Here is a 21,833-nt window from a genome sequence, read left to right on the forward strand (position 1 = left end):
GAGCGTGGGTGTTCTCCATCACCCTGCTGTCGATTCGAGTGCGCCTTGTATGGTTTTCTAATGCAGTGCTTTTAATATCGGGCACGTCTCGGGGATTTGTTGTGCCTCTGCTGGATGTTATGACAACACTGCTTCACAGCAGAAACGAGGGCCCGAGTCCTAGAGCCAAGAATGCACGCACACAACCAAAATCGCCTTGTTTAAACAATGCATAAGACAACAAAATGAACTTTGTTAGCAGGGGGAAGAAAACTTTTATTGGGCAATAACACAGCAAGCATAGACATTAACATTTTTCTGTGGTAATCTAATCTGCTTTTATAGATGTAATGACTCAAATACTAATCCTGTAAAGTTTATTTAAAAAAAAAAGATATTTTGTTATCAGTAACTTTATTTGTGGATGCTTTGGAAGCGTGCCTCTCATCCTCATTGTCGAGTGTCTCCCTTTCCTGTGCTGCTGGTAGGGTAAATAACCAGCGGGAGGCCAGCAGCATCCAGTCGACAGAACGTGCTTTCCTCCAGAATCCTCTTCCTGGTGATGGAGATGGCCTTCATCTCGCCAAGCTTTGGGTGTGGGATGTGGCCAAACTGTCGTCGTTTTTGTGTGCACGGCTTTGAGTGTGATAAATAGCTTCCACATGGAGTGGTGAGAGGGAATTAGAAGGGGATAACTTGCACCTGCACTGCACGCTGTGCAGCAGGACCAGTGAGGTGCTCCCAGTGTCTCAGTTCTTGCTGCTTGGCTCTGCTTTATCCCAAATGAGATGGCGTTCAGCCCAGTAGTGGCTTTTTAGGGTGGTTTGTGCCTCGTACCTTGTCCTGGGGCCTGGGTCTGCAAGCTTCTCAGCACTGTGTGGGTGATGGGAGTCAGTAGGATCTTCTGTTCCGTGAACACAGTGGCTGATCTCAGGTGTGAATAGACGTTATGTGTGATGCCATAGGCCATACCTAAAATACATTTTCCAAAAGACAAGGTTTTTGCATGTTAATAATACCCCTACTTTGCTCCCATACAATGATTTTTGTCTGCTTTTCTGATCTTCCACCCACGTGCTGCCTGGCACCTGCCCTGCTCTTTTGCCATGGTGGCTTCCTGGGCACGTCAGTGCTGGATGCCTCTCTGTCTGCATGATAAAGCTTGTTATTAATTCGGCGTGTCCTCATTCTGCTTGTCCTTCAAATCAAAGCTCAATTCTTTCAGCTCTTCTTCCCAGGCCAATAAATAAGGTGCCGTGCTGGTGACTGCCATCCTGCAGAAGCCCCTTCTTCCCTCTGGTCCTGTTCTACCCCTGCTGCTGCTTTCGCCTTTCTTCGATCTCTGCCTCGTGTGCACTTTCACCCATGTTCACCTTTGCAGCTTCTGGTCATGCTCTCAGTCTCTTGAGGTCTTTGGCTGCTGCTTTCCAGCAGGCTCGTGGCCGCCCTCGCTTCGGCGCTACCACCGTATTTCGAAAGTACAGCTTGTATTATACTTTCCAATTTACTAATAAAACCGCTGAAGAAAACCAGGCTCGGAAGAAATTCATGTGGAAGCACTGTTGAAAAGCCCCTTCTGGTTGAGCCCAGTCATTGACAAGCAACTTCGCCTTCAGAATGGTTTTTGAGTGGGGTGCGCGTGTGGTTTATGGTAATTTCTGCACAGTGCTCTGAGGGCTACAGCTGCCAGGGCTGTGCCTTGCCCAAATCAAGGTACACGTGGGCAGCTCCCCCTGCTATTAAACCGGTTATCCTGCCAGATAATAGTGGTGCTTTTCAGATTTGCTTTGTTCCCTACTCCAGGACCTTGCCATAATGGGATATTGCTAATAGTTTGATGAATTTTACAGTGATTGAAAGGGTTTTGGTTGTAGACTGAAAATAGGGTTAAGGGGTAAAATTCATTGTGGGTCTAGATAGGAAAAATGCACATGGGAATGCTTCCTAAACTACAATATGAAAGGTATTTATGATTAAATGTTTCATACTTTACCAAAAAAAGAAAAGAAAAAGGAATTGCTTCTTCCTCCATATTCATGATATAAATGTGAGCCTATGGGGGTGATAAGGGAAAACAGTGGATTTAATCTCCATTTAACTACCAGAATTAAAGCCAGAAGTGGATTCCCCACTTGATCTTCAGCTGAAATACCCCGGGTGCAGCCCGGTGAGTGGGATTTTGGCCGAGTTTTTGTGGGTGCCGTGGCTGTGCACAGACCTCGTGCCGCATGAGGCTTCAGGCCGTGCTGCTAGGCGGTATGGAGCAGGTATTAGTCCTGCAAACTTTCCTTGACCTCTTTTCTGTGGAGTTGTTGCACCACTCTTGCTTCTTTTTCTGCATTGCTCAGTAGTTAATTTGTTTATTATAAAAGTTAGAATAAGATTAAACAAACTGCTAATGCTTTTATGTAGCTTAATGAGAAGAAAATGTTTCTGAGGGACTGAAACCACTACAGAAGTTTAAAGGGGGGGGGGAAATTGAAGTCCACAGCAGACTCAGGAATTTGTTCCATTTATTAATTGAAAACAAAAGCGAGTCACTTCTGTTCCACTGTCCCCAGAATGTCCTCCTTGCATTGTTCCAGATCTCTTTCATTTTGCCCCCAGAGATTTCCCTCCTCTGTACTTTCAGCTGAATTTATTTAGGTTACTTTTTGAGTCCCTGTCCTACAGGCAACGGGTTGGGGATGAAGCTGCAGGATCAGCCTCGTGGCTGCTCCTTCTGAACTGCCTCAAGTCCTTTTCTTCACCAGCTGAGCGGGAGACGGAGGAAGGCCCTGCAGAGCCTGTTCCTAAAGATTTCCTACCATTAATTTATATACATTCAATAATTTGAAGCTTCTTGGATGTTCTTCCAGCATGTACGTGGTGTCTGGCCTACAAAGTGTTTTGGGGAGCGGGTTTGTAGCTGAGCTTCACGGGGTCCCAGGACATGGGGGCAGGCAGGGTCCCTGTCCCCACAGCTCCCCAGAGCTCGGGCTGGGCCTGCGGCCTCCAGGCCTGCCCCTCATCGCTTTTACAGTCCCCTCTTAGGCATTATTCCCCAAATCTCTGCTTTTTTCCCCACAATTTGGGGGATCCCTGCCTGTGGCGTGCTGGGCTTTTTGCTGTGGGGCGGGTGGGTTGCCCCCATTTTGGGGACGGGCCCTGCAGGACGGGCACCCCGGCCTCGTGGAGGCATTGCCTGTGAGAGCTTTCCTGGAAAGATTTTTCCAGTTGACCTTTTGCAAAAACAACAGCAAAAAAAAAACTGGTGTGGATTTTTAATGAATGCAGGAATTGTGAAACTTGAACAATACAATCCAAGAACTTTTAAAAGTCCTCTTAATGGTTTTGTTTAGCGAGCGTATTTGAAAAATGTAAACCAGACAGATCTGTCAATGAGCGTCGTCTTCAGTCAGAGAGTTACGGCCTGCTCGGCTCTGAGATAAGTGCCTGTGGGACAGGCCCCTCGTCCTCAGACTTTTTTAATCAAAAGGCTTTTTTTTTTTTTTTTGTGGGGGAGGCTCGTTACTGAAGTGATGTGACCAGCAATTTTTTATATCAGAGAAAAAAAAAAGCAGCCTCAAGGTTCGTTTTCTGTAGTGTTGTCCCAAGGCCTTGTTTATTCATGACCAAAAGGACAAATAGCCCAAACCTATTCCCCTTTTAATTCTTGTTGTCCTTGCTTTGTGTTTTGTGTTGTGTGCCCTTGTGATTGTTACTGGGTACGAACACACAGGGCAGATCTCTTTTTGTAGGAACTTGTTTGTGGATCACCTAATGGCTGTGGATTTGGTAGTCGCTTCAGGACAATTAACTGAAGATCCCGATCTGGCTATAATTAGTGTTTGAATTGTAAAAGATGTTTTTAGGAGCAAAGCCTTGGTGCAGGACAGCCTTCCAAAGGTGCTGCCATGACTATGGGAGCTTCAGAAGTGGACTTCTACTGGGGCTGGGGAACCAGAAATGGTGGCTTTAGGGTCTGGGACCTCAGGGGTGGTGTGGAGTGGTTTGTCCTTGCACTGAGACCTGCGTTGTTTCCTTTGAGAGTAGTCACCACCAAGCCCCTGTGCCCTGCGTGTGTGATGATGCTCGATACAGAGCACAAACCCGGCATCCTACAGGTTTGGAGCTGACATCGGTGGAGGCACGGCCCTTCTCTGTGGAACTTGCATGGCTGTCACCCTTTATTCCCATCTTCTAAAGAGAGGATGGGAGCGCAGGATGCTGGCTTTACGTTGAAGAGAGGTTTGTGTGTGAATAGGAGACCTCAAAAGGCAGCCTACAGGGTTAAAATATAAGCTTAGGGCTGACCTCAAGATGGGTTTTGTATTGCTGCCTGTCACCAGCTTTTTTTTTTTTGACCCCAGAGTTTGGCTTTGGGGTGGGAATGGCTTCAGTCGTGGGACCTTTGTGACTTAGGCTGGCCACGTGCAAAGGAAATTTCGCCTAGAGTTTGTAAGTCTTTAAGTCATTTATTTTTTTTTTCCTGAAGAGAGATGCCTTTTTAAATTCTGGCAGTATTTTTTCATGCAAACACATTTATATGACACCCATAATTACTGTTAAACTTGTGCTTGAATGAAAGCACCACTCGTCTAGCTGCATTTGGTTGTTATATATGAATTGTGCTCTCTGAGTTTAACTTTTGAGAGCATAGAGAGGTGCCTCTGAGCTTCCCGAGCCATGCTGTGGAGGGGCTGTGCAGCGCTAGATGGCACTCTGCCTCCAGCTTTCATGGTCACCAGCAAAACTGCTTTCTGCACAGAAAACCCGCTAGCATCATACAGTGGAGGCATTGCTAAAACTTTAGGAAGTTGATTTTTTCACCTCTGTTCCAAGGTAGAAGCCGGTTGGTGCTGCAGGAGGCAGTGCTGTCACCTGTGCTCCTGGTGACTTTTTTTTTTTACATTGAGTTTTAAACAGGCTTATGAGGATTTGGCATTTTTGTCTTTTCTCTGAGAATGGATTACTGAAATTGTATAATTGGAATTGCTTCAATTATACAACTGGGCAGGGTTAATGAATGGTCATTCAATACTTTTCCTCCAGCTTTAGTCCTGTCCCAGTATTTTTTTGTATAACATCGAGACCGTTGTGGATTGCAGGGTTGGGATACCCCGACGTGACCTGCAGGCACAGATCTCACCTGAAGGTCGCATCAGGTGCAAAATGTTGAGTGGGATTCATCTAGTGGTGGTTCTTTCTGAGGTATGACTTGTGCTGCTGCAAAGGGTGAATGTTTTTTGTTTATTTGTTTCTTACACCTGGCTACAGCTGTGTCATTCCCCACCTTTCATCTCTAATTGCTGTGTGGAGCCCGACGTGTAATTATTTCACCCTTACTTTTTGAAGCAGTACAACCTCGGGTTTCATAAAGCTCGCTGTGCACTTTGTTTCTCATACTAGAGAGAATTTGGGTCTATCAGTTAGCATTGCTCCTCGAAATAATAAAACTTCACAGCTCAAAATCTGAGAATACAATACAGAAAACCTCCTGAACAACTCTCAGAACCCTACACCCCATTTCAGGTGTGACATTGTCCCTCTGCTTTCTGCACTAACGTGAGGCTTGTGCCATGGTCCCTTCCCCTGCAGACAGGAGAGCTGCACTCTAGGCGGCATCACAAAACTCGGGGAAATAATCTTTGCTGGACAGTGAGCATTGGTAATGCACAGAGTGAAAAATGTTAGAACACGACAATTCAAACTTCTCTTCCCAGTTGGGTGGAATTTAACAAAACAAGAAGGATAACTTTATTTCTTTTTCCCTGAATTTAACAGTGGTTTTGCTTGGTGGTCCCAAAGGCTGCCTGGTACCTGCAGCATGCACAGCGTGCACGTGCCTTGTGTTGGGGTATTCCCATCGGTTTGGGTGGCTTTCAGTTTTGTTGGGCTTTCAGCAGCAGGGCTAACTGTGCTGTTCCAATTTGGAGGTAGGAAAGGGGGTGGATTTTGGAAGTTGTAGAGCTGATAGTTCTCCATTGCACCTTTTCCCCTTGAATCCTCAAGAACACCCAGAGAATACTGCATACAATAGCACATAGTGGTCAGAGGTGGCTAAGCTCAAAACTAGAGCACAGAAACTTCATCTTTGAGGATTCTGACCTTGTCTGGCCACGTTGTGATCTCTGAGGGAACATCGAGCTGGTGTTTGACAAGGTTGGGGATGGGGAGGAAGGCTGGAATAGAAGGATTTTCAAACCTGACTTTGGTGCCTGGCAAGTAAAAGGTTTTCTTTTGGTTTTTAGAAGTTGTATTCTGGGTATTTCTTTCAAGTAATCATGCTAATGGGTATTGGAACCCTGACTCACGGTGGCATCTTCTTTTTAGGTCTGTTTATGATGGAGAGGAGCACGGTCGGTTCATGGAGAAATTGGAAGCACGGATCAGAAATCATGATCGGGAGATTGAGAAAATGTGCAACTTCCATTACCAGGGCTTTGTGGACTCCATCACGGAGCTGCTGAAAGTTAGGGGAGAAGCTCAAAAACTGAAGGTAAGAGAAAGCCACCTGAATCCCATGGCTCTAGGTTGGACAAGGAGACCTCTAGAGGTCCCCGACAACCTCAGCCATTCTGTGATTGACCAAAAGAATGTCTCCTTTTGTCCAGAGCATCTTTCCTCCGTCTGGGAAAAACAAAAACAAACCCCAGCAATCTTCATTGTTTCTTCCTGTAACGATCGGTTGGTCATTTAGAGTTCAACAATTATTTTGGCAAACTGGAATGCTGTGGTACATTAGCTTTAATCTTCCTTGCGATTCTGTCTGTTCTGCATTAGGAAACACATGCTTCTCCTGGTGCACCTTAGACCAATTTCTTATACAAAAAATAAGCTCTACAGGCTGAAGCACGTCTGGTATAACAGCATCTACTCCAGTGCCCTGTATGACACCAAATTCTCGTTACAGATAGCATTGCATCAGAGTCAGAGCTACGAAAAGACCTGATGCAGAGCTGAGGTTAGTCAGGAGATGTCTGCCCAGCGTTGGCAAGTGAGATATTTAAAAAGCAAATGGACATCAGAGCATTCTAAGGTATTCAGAGAACGCAGGAACAGAAATGAAAAATAAATCATCAGTAGATGGTGAAACACTGTACAAACACAGAGCTTGATTCCTTTTCTGTGGCATCTCCAGGTGTGGTTGGCTTAACTAGAAAATAAAATGGCTAGAGCCAGGAATGGAGAAGGCAAAATAGTTATGGCTAGGGATGGATTTTCTAAATGTTGTGGCTCTTGAAGACGTGCAAAAAGATCAGAGAAAGGTGGGTTTTTACGTATTTTTTGAAAGAACGTGCTCAGCGTTGTGTGGAAAATGTCTAGAGGTGCAGGGGTCAAGTGGGCTTGCAGTTTAGGCTTGTCTGGTGTGCCTTAAAATACGAATATCACACAATTTGGGGCATATGAGAAAGCTTAGCAGGGACTTGATGAGCCTCAGAGATTAGAGAGCCTCCTTCTGTCTCCTGCAGAAGTTAGAACGGGGGCAGAGAAAGATGATGTGTGTGCCTCTTCCATTCTTTTCTGCAGCACCAAGGTGTGACCTTGATTTAAAAACCGAAATCAACTTCCTGGAACAATCACTTAGTGAAGGGGATTGAGTTGGGTGGCACTCAAAAAGGAGAATTCTGTCTCTGGAGACCAGCACAAGTCTTCCTGTGGAGTTTGACCCATTGAGAAGGACCTTTTTGGGCAGGAGCACCTTTCCAGGGGTGTTCCCTGACACCAGAAGCACCCTGAGTATCACAGCGGCATTTTCCACCAAGAGAATTCATCCAGCGGTTGATTGCAGGATGAGGCCATTGGAAATACCATGAAAGAAGATTTTTAAAGCCATTGTTTCTAGCCAAGAATTCCACATTGTTTGTTTGCAAAGGCTCGTTGCTGTTTCCCATTCTCCAAACAGCTACTTTGTTGGTGGCGCACTGTGAAGTCCATCTCTACCCTCAGGATCTCTCTTGATTTCCATTACTATGTGATCTATAAAACGGCACATGGGAAAAATATACACAGAAGCTTATTTGAGAAACATTGAGCCCTCTTTGTAAGGCTTTCCCCGGGGAATCATCCATGGGTCCAGTGGCGAGAGCGTGTTTTGTTCCAGCTATTCATTCTGTATTTGATCTCGCTCTTTTTCTCAATAGCACTGCTCTTTGAACGTACGTACAGCCAGCTAGGAAACAAACGCCCGCCGTGTTGCATCTCCAGGATGTATCTGCAGCCGTGTGCTTTTAGCTTTTGGGCATCCTCTGTAATGTCACACTTGCAGAAATATCGACGTTTGTTGTTTTAAGAGTGCAGGCTGTGAGCTAGATGCGTTGCGTCCCCTCCCTGATGTGTACCACAGCTGCTGTCTTCTCTTTTCATTGCAGTGCTGCATCTCAGGTGGCCCCAAAGCAGGCAAAACCCTGATCAGGACTGTTGTGGTCAGCCTTTCTGCTCTCCTTTCTGCTCCTCTTGGCCTGCCAAGGGCTAGCTCTGAATTAACTGGGAGCTTGAGCTTTTAGCTCTGCAGGTGAGCTCCTCCGCAGTGCATTTCTGCACTAGGAAGCTTCGTGTTGCTTTCCAAGGATGCCGGGTCACTGCTTGGGAATCAGTATATGAGTTTAAAAATAAAAATAAAAATAAAAATAAAAATAAGGTAAGTTAGTTGGGAACACACAGGGCACATTTTCAAAAAGGCATCTACCTTATTTTGGGTGATAATTTTTTATTAAACCAAAACTTCTGCATTTCCTTACTCTTTTTTTTTTTTTTAACTATGACTTTACTAAGGCAGTCCTCTTTACTTTTAACTACTTACGTGGTTTCGAAGGAAAACCTTTTTGCTTTGCTTTTTTACATGTTGTGTGTCTTAAAGGTTCTCATATCTTCTACTACACAACAACTTTCATCCTCATGAGGAAATCAGCTTTTGGATACTGACTCTCCTCAGTCCCAGTTCTCATCCCACTGGATCTTGCAAGCTGTGTACCAGTCCAGTTCCTCCATCTTAGAAAGGTTCCAGTGGAAATTAAAAGAGCAAAGATAAATTATGCATTAGGATGGTTCAACTTGGGAAACGTGACTGGAGGTGTGAAAGGGAACAGATCCCAGAGACACAGGGCTGGTGCCAACCTCAGCCAGCTCTGGAGGGTCAATTTAAGGAAGTTCTGCTTCAGCTGTGTCGTTCCTGATGGATTTTTGTCTGACCTAGTGGTAGTCCTCTCTCCGAGTAGTCCTGCCCTTCCTTCTCAAGGAAACCCAAGTTGTGTGGTTAAAAACGTTTTTTTTTCAGGTCTACAACGTTTTGACCTACCAGGCACAACAGAGATCATCCCTTCTTGTTTCTGCAGCAGTCTCCTGTAACTTGGAGACTGCAGGATGGTTCTTTTCTGGTCTTGTCTGTAAGATAAGTAGCCCCAGTCCTTCCTAGTGGGTTGTGCTTTCTGGGCATCTCACTGCTTTCACTTTGCTACTGTGAAGTCTTTCCAGTTGGTGGCTTCTTTCTTATTTTTTTTATTTTTCATTATAACAGCATGGTTTTTGAACTGGAGCAGGCAATCAGTCACCAGCGAAATGTTGTAGAAGGCTTGTTTCAGGGGTGCTGTACAATTCTGTCCGTGCACACTCATCGGATGCTCGCTGTGTAGCAGCACAGCTCGGACTGATTCTCAGTTTGACTCACTGTGCTCGCCGGGCCCTTTCTCAGAGCTGCTGCCCAGTTGGCCTGTTTTATGCAGCCGATTACCTCTGCCCGAGCTGAGTGCTCCACACCTGCCACTACCAAACAGCAATTAAAAAAAGGCTCTTCTTGGAGAAACCATCTGCGAGTCCAATCTTCCCTCCCAGCGTTCACGGTACTGCTGTGCTCAGCCGTAAAATCTATGAAGTTAAGAGTCAGGGAAAAAGAAAATGAATGGGGAGCAATCTTTATTGCTTACAGCACTCAGATTAAGGCGGATCTAATAAAACAGAGGCAGGTGTTGTAAAGCAAAGGGAAGCTCACCTTCCCTGTGTGAACCCAGGGGGTGGCTGTGACCTAAAAACGCAGCAGCCGTGCAGTGGGGACCCGCAGGGGTTGGATGAAGGAAGAGAAGGTGGCTGTGGTGGTGGGTAACTAACCCGGTCCTTGGCTGCTCCCTCCAGATTTGGAAGTTCAGAGCTGACTGGAAGGATTGCTCCGCAGTAATCCAGGAAAAGGACGTGGAAAGCCAGGGTAGGCGGGGGTTGGAAGCGGGGATGCAGCCGCGTGGGGTCAGACCGCTGCCCTTCGCATCCATTCCCGGGATTCCTCGCCAGCGCCCTTTGCTCTCCTCTCTCATCACTCTGACACTCTCTAAACGATAGCAGAGCGCTGTCTGAAAGCCCCCAAACGAAAGCCCTGCTCAGTACCACATGTTCCACGCGCAGATGAATGAACTAACAACTTGAGCATCCCCTGAGCCCCTTCCGTGATCCCCTCATCTCGTCCTCCACATGTGCCCACCTGTTTTCAGCCCCCCCCTTGCCGGGCATCTGTCTTAGATTATCAAATCTCCTCATCTGAACAGCTTCGGTGTGCCTGCAGAGGGTCTCTATAAATAATCACCTATTTCTTCTCGCTGTGTGGATGTAGATCTCGAGAACAAACCGAAGCACAACCCCCTGCCTCCCAAAAACTGTGTGCCAGGGCAGAAAACGTCCTTACGTTTGGCCTTAGCTGGGATTGATGTGTAATTTTAACAGAAGACTAGTGCAGCCTTGGCATCGTTTTAGGAGCGGTTTTGAATTACCCTACATGGGTTCCTTTTTCCTGGTGGGATTTTCAGGATATAAGAAAATAAAATAATCTTTGGAAGAGATGCTCCACTCCTGCTCGTAAAATCTCAATACATCATAAAGGAAATGAGCAGTTTTTGCGCGGGGCAGGCAGCCAGGAGAGCCCAAGCTACTGCAGAAGGGGGAGCAATGTGATGCAGATGCTGGAGTGAAATTGTGTGCGGGGAGGTGGTGAGATGACTCCTCCGCATCCCTCGTGGGAAGCTCAGCACCAGCACGGCCGGCATTAAGCACAAAAGGAGAGGGCCACGAGGCAGGATGGCTTTGCTCGTTGAAGCAGCACCAAGCTCTCCGTGTGAGACCTCCTGTTGAAATTTGGACCGGTTTGGAGCAGCGTTATTCCTCAATATCTTCCAGCAGTTGGCAGGGATCAGATTGGATCCTGAATCAGTTTAATTCCTATTAATGCAAAACTTCCCTCCTCTCCGAAACGTTTGCCTTGTGGGGTGCTGAAAAAAAGAGAAGAGATGGCTGTTATCTTCTGGACCCGCCTTGAAACTTCTTGTGCTTTGGCTGTGCTGCCACTCCATGCACCGTCCGTGTTCTGCTGGGTATTTGGAGAATAATTTTCATGGACACCTTCGCTGGTGATGAATTCGTTCAAAATTCCCGGCTGCTGTAGGTGGTGGCAGCCGGGGGCTGTGCAGTACCTGCTGCCAGCTGGTGGCTGTCTGAAAGCTTTCACAGGGAGAAATCAGGACAAGTTGGTAGCATTTACTGAGTCTCTTACTGGAAACAGAGCTCTTAATTTGGTTTGTGGGATCTTGGGCTCCTGAATATACTCTGAGAGCTCCTTATCACAATTCCTGCAGTTGTCTTATCTCTCTTACCAATTTTTGTGTGTCGAACGAACAGAACTCCCCAAAACACACCTGAACTGCTTCATAAACCTTGCTGATGCCCCTTGAAGTCCGGCAGCAGTTTCCACACTCCAGTAGGTCTGAGCAGAACGAGAAACCTCCGAGACATCTTACAAGGATGAGGCTGGAAATTGAAATTCCCAACTTGAATGGCTATAAAAAGAGAATTTTATGGGGGGGGGGAAGTAGTTTTATGACATGTTAGTCTTGCACTGACATGAGGCACCTGAACTCTGCGCAGTTATTCTCTGGTGGTATTTATCTTTATAATTGGCTGTTTTTGTTAAAAACCTGAAGGTGGGCATGTTTACTTGACCGTTTGTGTATTTTTCAGCCATCCCAGCTGGTCTCTCTAAGATGCTATCTCTGTTTACAAACCTCCTCCTGTCTGAACTTGAACGAGTATTCAGAAGAATTCCCAAAGTCATCTTTCTGCTTGTTGTCTAAATAACGTGTGAGCTGCTTATTTTCTGGCCTGATGAGTTTGCAATGCAGCTTTGTTCTCTGGGTTTTCACCGAGACAGATGATGCACAGGTCCTAAGGGGCTGAAGTGCTGGGATCTTGATCGTCCAGGGAAGCTGCGGGCTTGCAGAGTGGGAGATGTTTGAACCGAGCCCTAGCTTGATAGGGTAACACAGAAAGATGGTTGAGTAAAGAAAATAAGCGATCATTTAATATAAACCAATAAATAAAGATATGGGAACCAGGAGGAGGCATCTGGTGGGAGATGAGTGTGAAGGTCTAAAAGGAAATGTTTGAACTTCATAGGTAAAGCCCCCACTGGAGACTTTTTTTTGGTCCTTGCTGTTATATTAATGAGTTAAAGGCTAATTAGAACCTATTTGGTGTTGGGTAGGGGAGATTTCTTTCCAGGAGGTGATTTCTGTCCTACCACTTACATAAAATAGTGTTTAAGAGGAGAACCTTCATGTACAAGACTTGGTCCATCGGTACTGCAGCTTTTCGAGGTAGCAGTGCCTACAGTGTTTGCTCCTGTTGCCTTCTGCTTTTCTTCAGTAACAGGGAAGAAAATTCTTTTATGAATCCTGATCGGTTAATAAGCTGTTCTATGCCATGCAGGAGAACACTGTGCAAAAAGCAACGTGAGGGTGTTTGTGTGCAGTTATTCCGTGTGAAAAGCATTGTCCTGACTCACGTGCAGATGTGCTCTTTCTCTTTTCCCCCAACACCCTGCAGAACCAAGTGACGGACACCAACCGAAAGCTGCAGAACGAAGGGAAAGAAGTAAGTAATCTGCTTGTTGTCCTTCTTGCTTGGCCGTGCTGTGGCCGTGCTTGCTGGTGGCAAATCACACCGGGCATCAGTAAATGCTGAGTGTTACTGCTGGCGTTCCTGGTGCTGGTGTCAAGGTGGGCATTGATCCTCTCCCGTCTCTCTCATCTCATCGTGAGGAGTAAGTTGTGGGAGCGTTGGGCAGTGATTTTTCTCTTTTTACTGCGTGTGGATTGAAAGCTAGTGGAAAGGAAACCCTTGGATCAGCAATAATTGAGCTGTGGGCTCGCTCCTTCAGCCCTGAGTGGCGTGGATGGGATCAGCAGTGGCAATGCGAGCTGGAGACTCTGCCCTGCTCCGTGCTGCAGCGTGGCAGCAGTTAAAGCCGGCGTGGTTTTTGAGCCCCAGGGGTAGAGGCATCAAGGCATGGGGAAAGGAAATGATTGAACGTCCCTTGGGTGCGATGTGCCTCTGACCACACTCATTCCTCTGTCCTTCCATCGTTATGTTGGCGGGCTGGAGGGACTGGAGAGGTGGGTGATGGCTGGGCATTGCACGAAGGCGCCGATGTCTGAAGCTTTTTGAGTGCCTCAGAGATCTGAGAGAGCTTCCAGGGATGGTCCTGTTCCCCTCTTTTCCCTTTCCTCCTGTTGAATTGCCTTCTCTACCCGCATTTCATACAAATCTTTTGCTCTTTGCACCTTTTGTTTTCCTCCTGAACTGCCCTCCCAGACAGCCAGGCTGCATTTCACTGTGAGGGCACGCAGGCAGCAGCAGCTCAGGGAGCTGCACTGCATTTGAAAAACAAAGGAGAAAATACCACGCTGGACTGTGTCAGACCAATTATTCTATTACAGATCAAAGATACAAATGCCCTGTGGGGAGGAGGTGATGCAGCTTCTCCCCTGAACCAAATCAACATGCTTCTCTGTTACCTTGAGCAGAAAATTCATCTATTGAGGTAGAATAACTGAGGATTTCAAAAGGATTTCACAAACTGGGTCTGGCCCTGTGGAGCCAAGTCAGTGCTCTAGAGGACAGAACTGTGACCTGCCCCTCTGAAGTAGCAGAACTAAGGAAGTTTTGGTGGCAGATCCTTGTTTTGCCACTGTCCAGATGCACAGGTTTTTCTGTTGGAGACGGAGCTTTATTTTAAGGCTCACGGTTGGTTTGGGATGTAAAGAATTCCCCTGGGAGCGAGCCGCCACATCCTGCTCTTTAGAGGGGCTCAGAAAGAGAAACTTGGAAAGGGAAGCATGGAAGAGATGAAAAAAAAAATAATGGGAAGGGGGAAATCATTTCTGGAATTCACAGGACGTGCTGCAAGGCTGGTATTCTGGTGGCTTTGGTTTTGCTGTTTGCTTGCTTGAAATTAGCCGAGGGAATGTTTCTGCTGTTTGATTAAACCACCCCAAGCCGCCTGCGCTCCCAATTCCAGCGAAGCTGCGCAATGCTCAGGGAGCTCTCCCGTTATCAGAGTAGGCTTTGTTGTCAGCCTCCCTTTGCATGTTCATGACAAGTGCCAGGTAGTTTGTATCTTCTCTACTCTCTGTTTACTATTCTTGGTGAGACTTTTTTCTTTTTTTTTTTTCCCCCAAAGCTGATAATAGCAATGGAAGAGCTGAAGCAGTGCCGATTACAACAGAGAAATATTTCAGCGACGGTCGATAAGCTAACGCTGTGTCTTCCTGGTGAGGATCTGCAATTGCTCTTTGTTTGTACAGCTGTTAATTTTAATTCGGATCTCTTTGCTTTATGCTTCCGTCTCAATGCTCGTGTGTTTTCCTTCTCTTTCCAGTCCTGGAGATGTACAGCAAACTGCGAGAGCAAATGAAATCGAAAAGGTAAACTTTGTATAGACTGATGTTGCTATTGGAAGAGTTGAAAAGCACCCCTTCGGTGCTAATTAAATGAAACAACGAGGTTCTCAAAACTTAGGAATTCAGAATCATCCTTTCCGAGTTAACTTGTGTGATTTCTGGCTGGTATCTTCAGAGAGCGGCTCGGCCTCCTGTGGTACAGAGAAGTGGGATTGCAGCAGGCTCTAATCTTGTGCTAGGCTTTCTAATTAAGGTGGACGTTCATTTTTTTTTTTTCCAAGGATGCTCGCTGTTGTGGTGGGCGTTCCAAATCAATGTATGACTCGGTACCTGTGTGTTATTAACTAAATACCATATTTTGGATGCCGTAATACAAAAACTGATCTGAGAGAAGCCGCTGAATATGAATGGAAGACAAAGACCCGAGAAACGTTGTGCAGGGTGGTAGGAGAAGCTGGTGAGAAGGCACACGGCTTATTTTGGGATCGAAATAATCATTCGGAAGAGTGAGCTGAACTACAATGACTTTGTGGCTCAGAAATCTCGTGCCAGAAATCCAGGGTTTTTCCCACCCTGCATCTGTTGCGATGCTGAAGAATTAAACCATGGCCCAGGATATTCACATGGTCCTGGGGGTTGGTTTGTTTAAGCAGTTTGGAGGCACGCTGTAGCCCCCGGGGATGGCAAATTGGGCAAAGAGCAGCTGCCTGGAGGAGGTCAGCGGAAAAGGCGGTGGGCTCCAGCTGAATGCCACGCGGGGAGCGCAGTCAGATCCAGTGCCTGCTCTGTGCCTGCCATCCATCATGTAAACAATACAGAAGAAACCAGATGTTTCGAACAAGGCGATAACTAATTGGCTGGGCGTCATTTTACACCTCCCCTCCTGCCTCCACTGATCCCTGTGGTCCTCGGTCCCCAGGAGCCTTGGCTAAACAGATAAACATGAGTCGTGGAAGCGGGGCTGGCCAGAGAGGTTCCAGGGAGCGTAGTTAGCTCTTCACACAGCTCTCTCCTTGCTTCTCTGCGTGGTTCAGTGCAGAGTAGGAGGCTATAGCTCCTCCAACTGCTTTTCTTCTGTGTATGGGAACAGCGAGGGGCTTACCCGTTGACAGATGTGGGGTGGGGAGCTTGAGCTGATCACAGTGCTGTGAACTTTTGAAGGGAATCCACATGCTGCTCGATTCCCTCGTTCTGGGTAGTGTTTCCAGGGTCTGCTTCTGAGAACTGCATCTTTTTTTTTCTTCCCTTTATTGGACTGGTTCATTTTGAAACAAATAGAAGTTGAAAGCCACATTTAAGAAATATTTGAACCCTTGGCTTTTTTTTTTTTTTTCTTTTTCCCCCCTCCTCTTCTTTCTTTGTCTGGATTTGATGGCTTCATTCACCAAACACAGCACAACACATTAAATATTTCTGTGTCTGCACCCGGTCTCACTTAGCCATCATTTCATGATGGCCAGCGAGGGGCTCGGTTACGTGTATGAGTCCCAGGTTTGGAGTGCCCAACCTCGGTTTTGCATTCTGGGTGAGTAAGCTCAGCTCTTCCAAGGTAGACTGAACGAGTTACGTGCTGTCTGCTGCGTGATGTTCACAAAATGAATGGGAGCATTTACCAAACGCAGAATCTGTGACCATTAACTGGAACCGGGGAGCTCAGCGCGGTCCAAACCCAGAGGAGTGACCGTGCTACCAGCAGAGAGCAGAGATGCAGGGGAACCTTTCATCTTCCATTGTCCAGAACTTAAGGAAATGACAGAAAGAACTTTTTTTTTCTTTTTTTTCTCAAGCGTCTGGGACACACAAGGCTGCTCGTTGGAAAGTGATGAGAAAAATCCCTCTGCCAGAGCCTGGGAGAAAGGATGCAGATAGCTGTGTGTGGGAGCCTGTCAGGGAGCAAGTCGTGAATCCTGCTGACAAATGAATGCCAGGGCTCAGACGCGGCGTGGAGGCTGTGTGCCTTCGGGGGGCCTCCCATTTTTGGGGCCTCCGAAGGGATCTGTCTCACTTACCCGTGGGTCACTTGGTCTCCAGCAGTAGAAATGTGAATAGTTCGTCCTGCTCGTGGCCGAGAAGCTTCTGTAGGGCTGTGCCCTTCCAAGGCTATTTCCAGAAGGAAAAAAAAAAGTTAGTTTTGAACCTGTAGTTTATTAAAATGCCCCATTCCCAGTTGGGAAGTGTTCCTGTTTCACTGCTGCAGTGGTCCCTGCAGGGTGGCCGATAACAGGCGTTCAAAAATCAGACTGAATCTCAAAACTCAGGCTCGTGCAGAGGTTTGGGGCATCGCCCAGCTGATGGTGGGGAGCCTCCTGGTGCCAGGCTCGCAGCAATCGCGGCTCTGCACGGCTGCACTTCGCTCTGCCCCCGTGTGTCCTGGGCTTTGTTTTCAGCAGGCAGTCGGGGACCCCGGCAATGAGCGCCTGCTGTTCCTGCAAGCCAACTTTTAGCTTCTTCTAGCTCAACAAACAACGTCCTGAAACACAGCAAACCCCCCAACGTGTGTTTATTCCTCTGGTTTAATTTCTGGCTCTCTCTGCGTGCTCGGAAGTTTCCCTCCAGAGAGGATTGTGTTTTATTGTACGTTGCTTTTCGTACCTCACCGGGGCACAAACGCTGACCGGGTTACGGGGTTAATCCGCTTAACTTCTGGTGTTCTTAGCAGGGCAGGCAGCTCTGGGTTAAAATAACTTCCCCGTGGACCTGCCCGGAGTTGAGGCAAGAATTATTTTGAATGGGGATTTGAGCGTCAGGTTGCACGGTGCTTAGGACTAGACGCTGTTTCCCACCCTAACCGTCAAGGTGTAAGCGGTGTGGATGGGATTAACAGCGAGTAGAGTCAGCTCGAGATGCCTTAATTCACCCCAGAGGGGACCGTGACCCTGTGGGGTGGCAGGCTTCTGCCATGTGCTGCTTGCTGAAACCCTGTGAGCAAAACCTGCTCAGGGGGAAGCTGATTTAGGTCTGAGAAGGCTCTTGGATTTTGCACAGCACCCCAGTGCCACGCAGCAGGGCCCCTGTGGGGCATAATCCAGTGAGTAGGCACATGGACACCCGCTTCCCAAAGGGGAAAGACTGAAAGCATTTGAGAAAAGTGGTCTGAACAGTTTCCCATTTAGTTTCCCATTTAGCATCTGCTCAGCCCTTTTTAAAATGACCCATCACCGTGCTTCGTTCTGCCCATGGCTTTTGTGCAAAAAGGTAAGGGAAATGCGTGGTGCCTTCCCTAAGGCTGTTGGGCACGACTGAGATGTAAAAGCAGGCATCCTGGATAAAGGACGGAGTGTTGGGGTTCTTGCAGTTTTAAGGCTTCATCTTAAATTGTTAAGGTCCATTCCTTTATAGCAGGGAAATTGGTTTTTTGTCATCACTGCAAAGCTCACGGACACCAGTGGTCCCACAGGAGCTGCAGAAGAAGCGTCCTTTGGTCCCGTTACCAGGCTCGTGTTGGGATTGTTTTCACCTCTATCTAAATAAAAAGGTACCTAGGGGTGGGAAATGTTTCTCAGTGGTGCTTAGCAGCTTTTGCAGAGCTGGGAGGCAGATGGGGTCTGGCTGCTTGTGCCACAAGAAATCCGAGCACTCTCATACCCTGGGTACCTCAAACAGAATAACGAGTAGCCAGGCGAGCAGCACGTTCTGGCACGTGTTGGATAGCAGCGTGTCAGCCCGTGGCATATCATTTATCCTCATTTCCATCCTACTGTTTTATGGGATCTCACTGTTAGGGGCTGCCCAGTCCTTTAGGCGACAGAGGTGAGGCTGCTGCAGCCCTGGGCCCGAGCAGTACGAGGTGAGAGCGCACATGTGGACATCTCACACAGCACATACATCGACACAGCTGGCTGCACGGGTCAGGCACATGCCCCATACCTCACCCAGTAACCCCCCTGCTCCGTGGGGTGCTCCAGAGACACCCCATGCCCCCTTTGGGGTGGTCTTGGGGACACCAGAGCCTGGGGCAGCAGAGCAGGCACGTGGGTAAGAGCTGCACTGGCTCAGCTGGGCCCTGTCTGTGCAGCAGGACTGTCCCCACAGCGTACCTCTGCTTCTCTGTTTGGAAAAGAAAATAGAGCTTTTATGGCTTTTATGGTGCCAAGATCTATATTCCTTCAAACAGAGCTGAAATTCTTAGATCTATTGAATTATTGACGCGTAGTGCACATTTTTGAGTGGAATTGGGGTGGAAATAGCTGTTCTTTTTTTTTTTTTTTTTTTAAAAAATATTTTTATTATTTTTTTTTAATTTCTGCATCTGCTTTGCCCGCTTTCCCCAGACACTACCCTGCGCTGAAGACCCTGGAGCACCTCGAGCACACCTACCTGCCCCAGGTGAGCCACTACCGCTTCTGCAAGATCATGGTGGATAACATCCCAAAGCTGCGCGAGGAGATAAAGGAAGTTTCCATGTCAGACCTCAAGGATTTCCTGGAGAGTATCCGTAAGCACTCCGACAAGATTGGGGAGACGGCAATGAAACAGGTAAGGACCCGCTCTGTTTGGAGGAGGGGAAGCTGCTCTGGAAGGAGTTTCACAGTCACGTTGAGTCTTTTCAGTGCCAAGGCAGTAAAAAGGCTTCACAGCAACTTGAAGGTGAAGAAGTTTTTGTTCTGTAATTGCTGCTGGAGCTTATTTTCTAATTTTTGTCCCACTGAGAAATGGCAGATTGTTTCTGTCGTCTTCTCCCACCTGTGCTTTGCTGTGGGAGGTGCAGGGGCTGTGGATTCCTGTTCTCCACGCAGCAGAACCGGCGTTTGTGCTGCCCTGGGGAGGACTGGAAGAGCTGGGGGTGACTGGAAGAGCTGGGGGTACTGGTGCTGACTTCCCAGGGGCAGAGTAAAGCCACAGAAGCACCCATCCTGACTGCAAATCGATTTCCATTTTTTACATCTTAAACTCATTCTCAGATGTTGGGCAGGCTTCTGTTGTGGCTTGTACTTGCCTAGCAGTTGATGTCTGTAAAAGGTGAACCCGATGAATTGAACATAGCCGTGCTTGGATTGAAGTGGAATCGCCTTTTCTCAGACTTCTTTAATATTCTAGTTGTGAATCCCAGTACGGTTTTTCTTATCACATCTGGAGAGCATTGCTCATAGTGTCTGTGAAAACGAACTTTTTGATGAGACTCAAATCCACTGGTAATGAATTGTTACCTCAAGATGCATTTCCTCTGATAGCGACTGACGGATCGGGGTGGCTGATTTATGGGAAAGATTCTTCCCATAACTTTTCACAAGGTGATATATAACTTGCAAATACTGTCCTTTCTGTAAAATGTACTAGCTCGAGGATTTCCATTAACTGATTTCATTTACAGTGTCTACTGCCTCGTTGTCTTCTCAGTCTCCCTCTAGTATTTTGGGAAAGCAAACCCCTGCATTACATAACAGATCTCTGAGGATATGCCGTTCTGTTTCTTACAGTTTAGCAAACCTTTTTTTTAATTGTTGCATAAATCAGATGAGGTTCTGTGAATCTGCTGGAAAGGTCCGGTGATCCGGGCATCCTGTCCTTGCGGCATCCCAACGCCTGGGATGGCTCCAGGCATTACTCTGCTGAATTTACCTGAGCCAATGGTTTCCAGAACAGCTGTTTACCAAAAATAAAATAAAATAGAAAAAAGTCCATCATGGCAGCCAAACTTTTAAACGGATTATTCTTTGGTTTCAGTGTCTCTGGATGGAAAGGAATAAGTTCAGTTTGTCTCTTAGTGCCCAATTAGTGCAGCAAATGCGCTACTTGAACTAAATAAATAATTCTTTATATCCTGGTAAGGATATTCACCAATGACAGAGACAGAAGAGGACGCAGATGTGTCCTCTCTTTGTATTTCCAGTTCTGTCACTGACACTGGGAGGGTGAGACTGGGGAGCTGAACCTCACAGGCCCGTGGCTGGTGGCTTTGGGCAGGGAGAACCTGCGGGGAGAGGTCACAGATGGTCATCATGGCTAAAAATCATGGCTGAACGTCCAGTTTTGAGAAATTTATCATTTAAAAAACCAGCAGGAGGCTCGAAGTAAGGGAATATTTTCAGTGAAAACCTTCACTGCTGATATGTTCAGCTTTCCCTAAGTTGGTTATTTGTTCTCCAGCTGTAGATGGCGTCTCGGCTAGGGCTGTGGCCCCTGCTTGGACCTCAGGTTAAATGTCTGTCCCTGCTCCTCTCCATTGTTTTCCACTTACAGACCCTCAGAAGTCCTTCTTCTTTCACCATCTGCTGAGTTCCAGCCATTTTGGACCTTAAGGAATTCTAAAGCGAGGTCTGATGGTGATGATTTTTCCTTTTCTTTGCTGATGCTGCCAGCATCTCTGTCATCAGAGCTACAGCCTCTGAATGTATCTAACAAAAATATTGACGTGGAAAAGGTGTTTTTTTTTTTCCTTTCACGTAGATGCTAATGAAACACAAAGTAAGTTGGGCTCTTGTGAGGAGCATTGCAAAACATCTCGATGTTTCTAGCATCATCTGGCAAATGTTTTCAGTCTCTCCCATGTCCCAGTTTACTTCTCTTGGGTGAGCGCCGGGTGCAGGCTCCATCAGGGCTTTCCTTCGCCCTCCATGGACCGTGGCTGTCTCCGAGGGAGGGCTCGCCAGCTCCTCAGCAGGACACGTGTGCCGTTCCCACCCAGCAGCCTGGAAAGGAAGGTAAATTCGCCACATCCAGTTGCAAAAGCAGGGCTGGAAGCGCTGCTGGAATTTGAGCACCGGGCTAGGTTTATCCCCGCCGAAAGCCTCGCGGGCGGCTCGAAGCGGTGAGGAGCTGAAGCTTCCCGAGCCTGCCGTCGCGTGGGGTCACTTCACGGCGTCGTGCTGAAAGCGAAGGGCAGGGCTCCCTCTGCCAGAAATCCCAATATCACTTCTTGCATCACCGGGCCTTTCTCCTCGGTCTGCTGGCCGTGATTGATAGCCGCTCTGGAGCGGAGCGGAGCTGGCAGGAGGCCTGGGAGAGCCGGGGAGCTGCGATTGGCAGCTGAACGCATTCGGTTTAAATTAGCATCATATAAATTCTTTTCAAATTGTTTGATTTCACCAGCGGGAACGGGATCGGGGCTGATACAATGGGGAAAGGAAATCGTGTTTTTGTAACGTTACAAATCTGAGGCTGATGATGACAAGAGCTGAAAATTTCATTTTGTGATAATCAGAATGAGCTGTCTCGGAG

The 21,833-nt window shown here is 47.3% G+C and overlaps 1 protein-coding gene across 4 annotated transcripts in view; it reads left to right on the forward strand.

Annotated features, from left to right (window-relative positions):
• EXOC6B (exocyst complex component 6B) overlaps nt 1–21,833 on the forward strand; it is a 271,111-nt gene that overhangs the window by 33,027 nt on the left and 216,251 nt on the right. For all 4 annotated transcript variants that reach the window (XM_082759193.1, XM_082759194.1, XM_082759196.1 and 1 more), the window contains exons 2-6: nt 6,295–6,460; nt 12,820–12,867; nt 14,456–14,546; nt 14,654–14,699; nt 18,947–19,151. In XM_082759193.1, coding sequence (XP_082615319.1) covers nt 6,295–6,460; nt 12,820–12,867; nt 14,456–14,546; nt 14,654–14,699; nt 18,947–19,151 — 556 coding nt within the window. The remainder of the gene's footprint in view (nt 1–6,294; nt 6,461–12,819; nt 12,868–14,455; nt 14,547–14,653; nt 14,700–18,946; nt 19,152–21,833) is intronic.

This window comes from Aythya marila, assembly GCF_965140915.1.
Source record: "Aythya marila genome assembly, chromosome: 4".
Lineage (NCBI taxonomy): Eukaryota > Metazoa > Chordata > Aves > Anseriformes > Anatidae > Aythya > Aythya marila.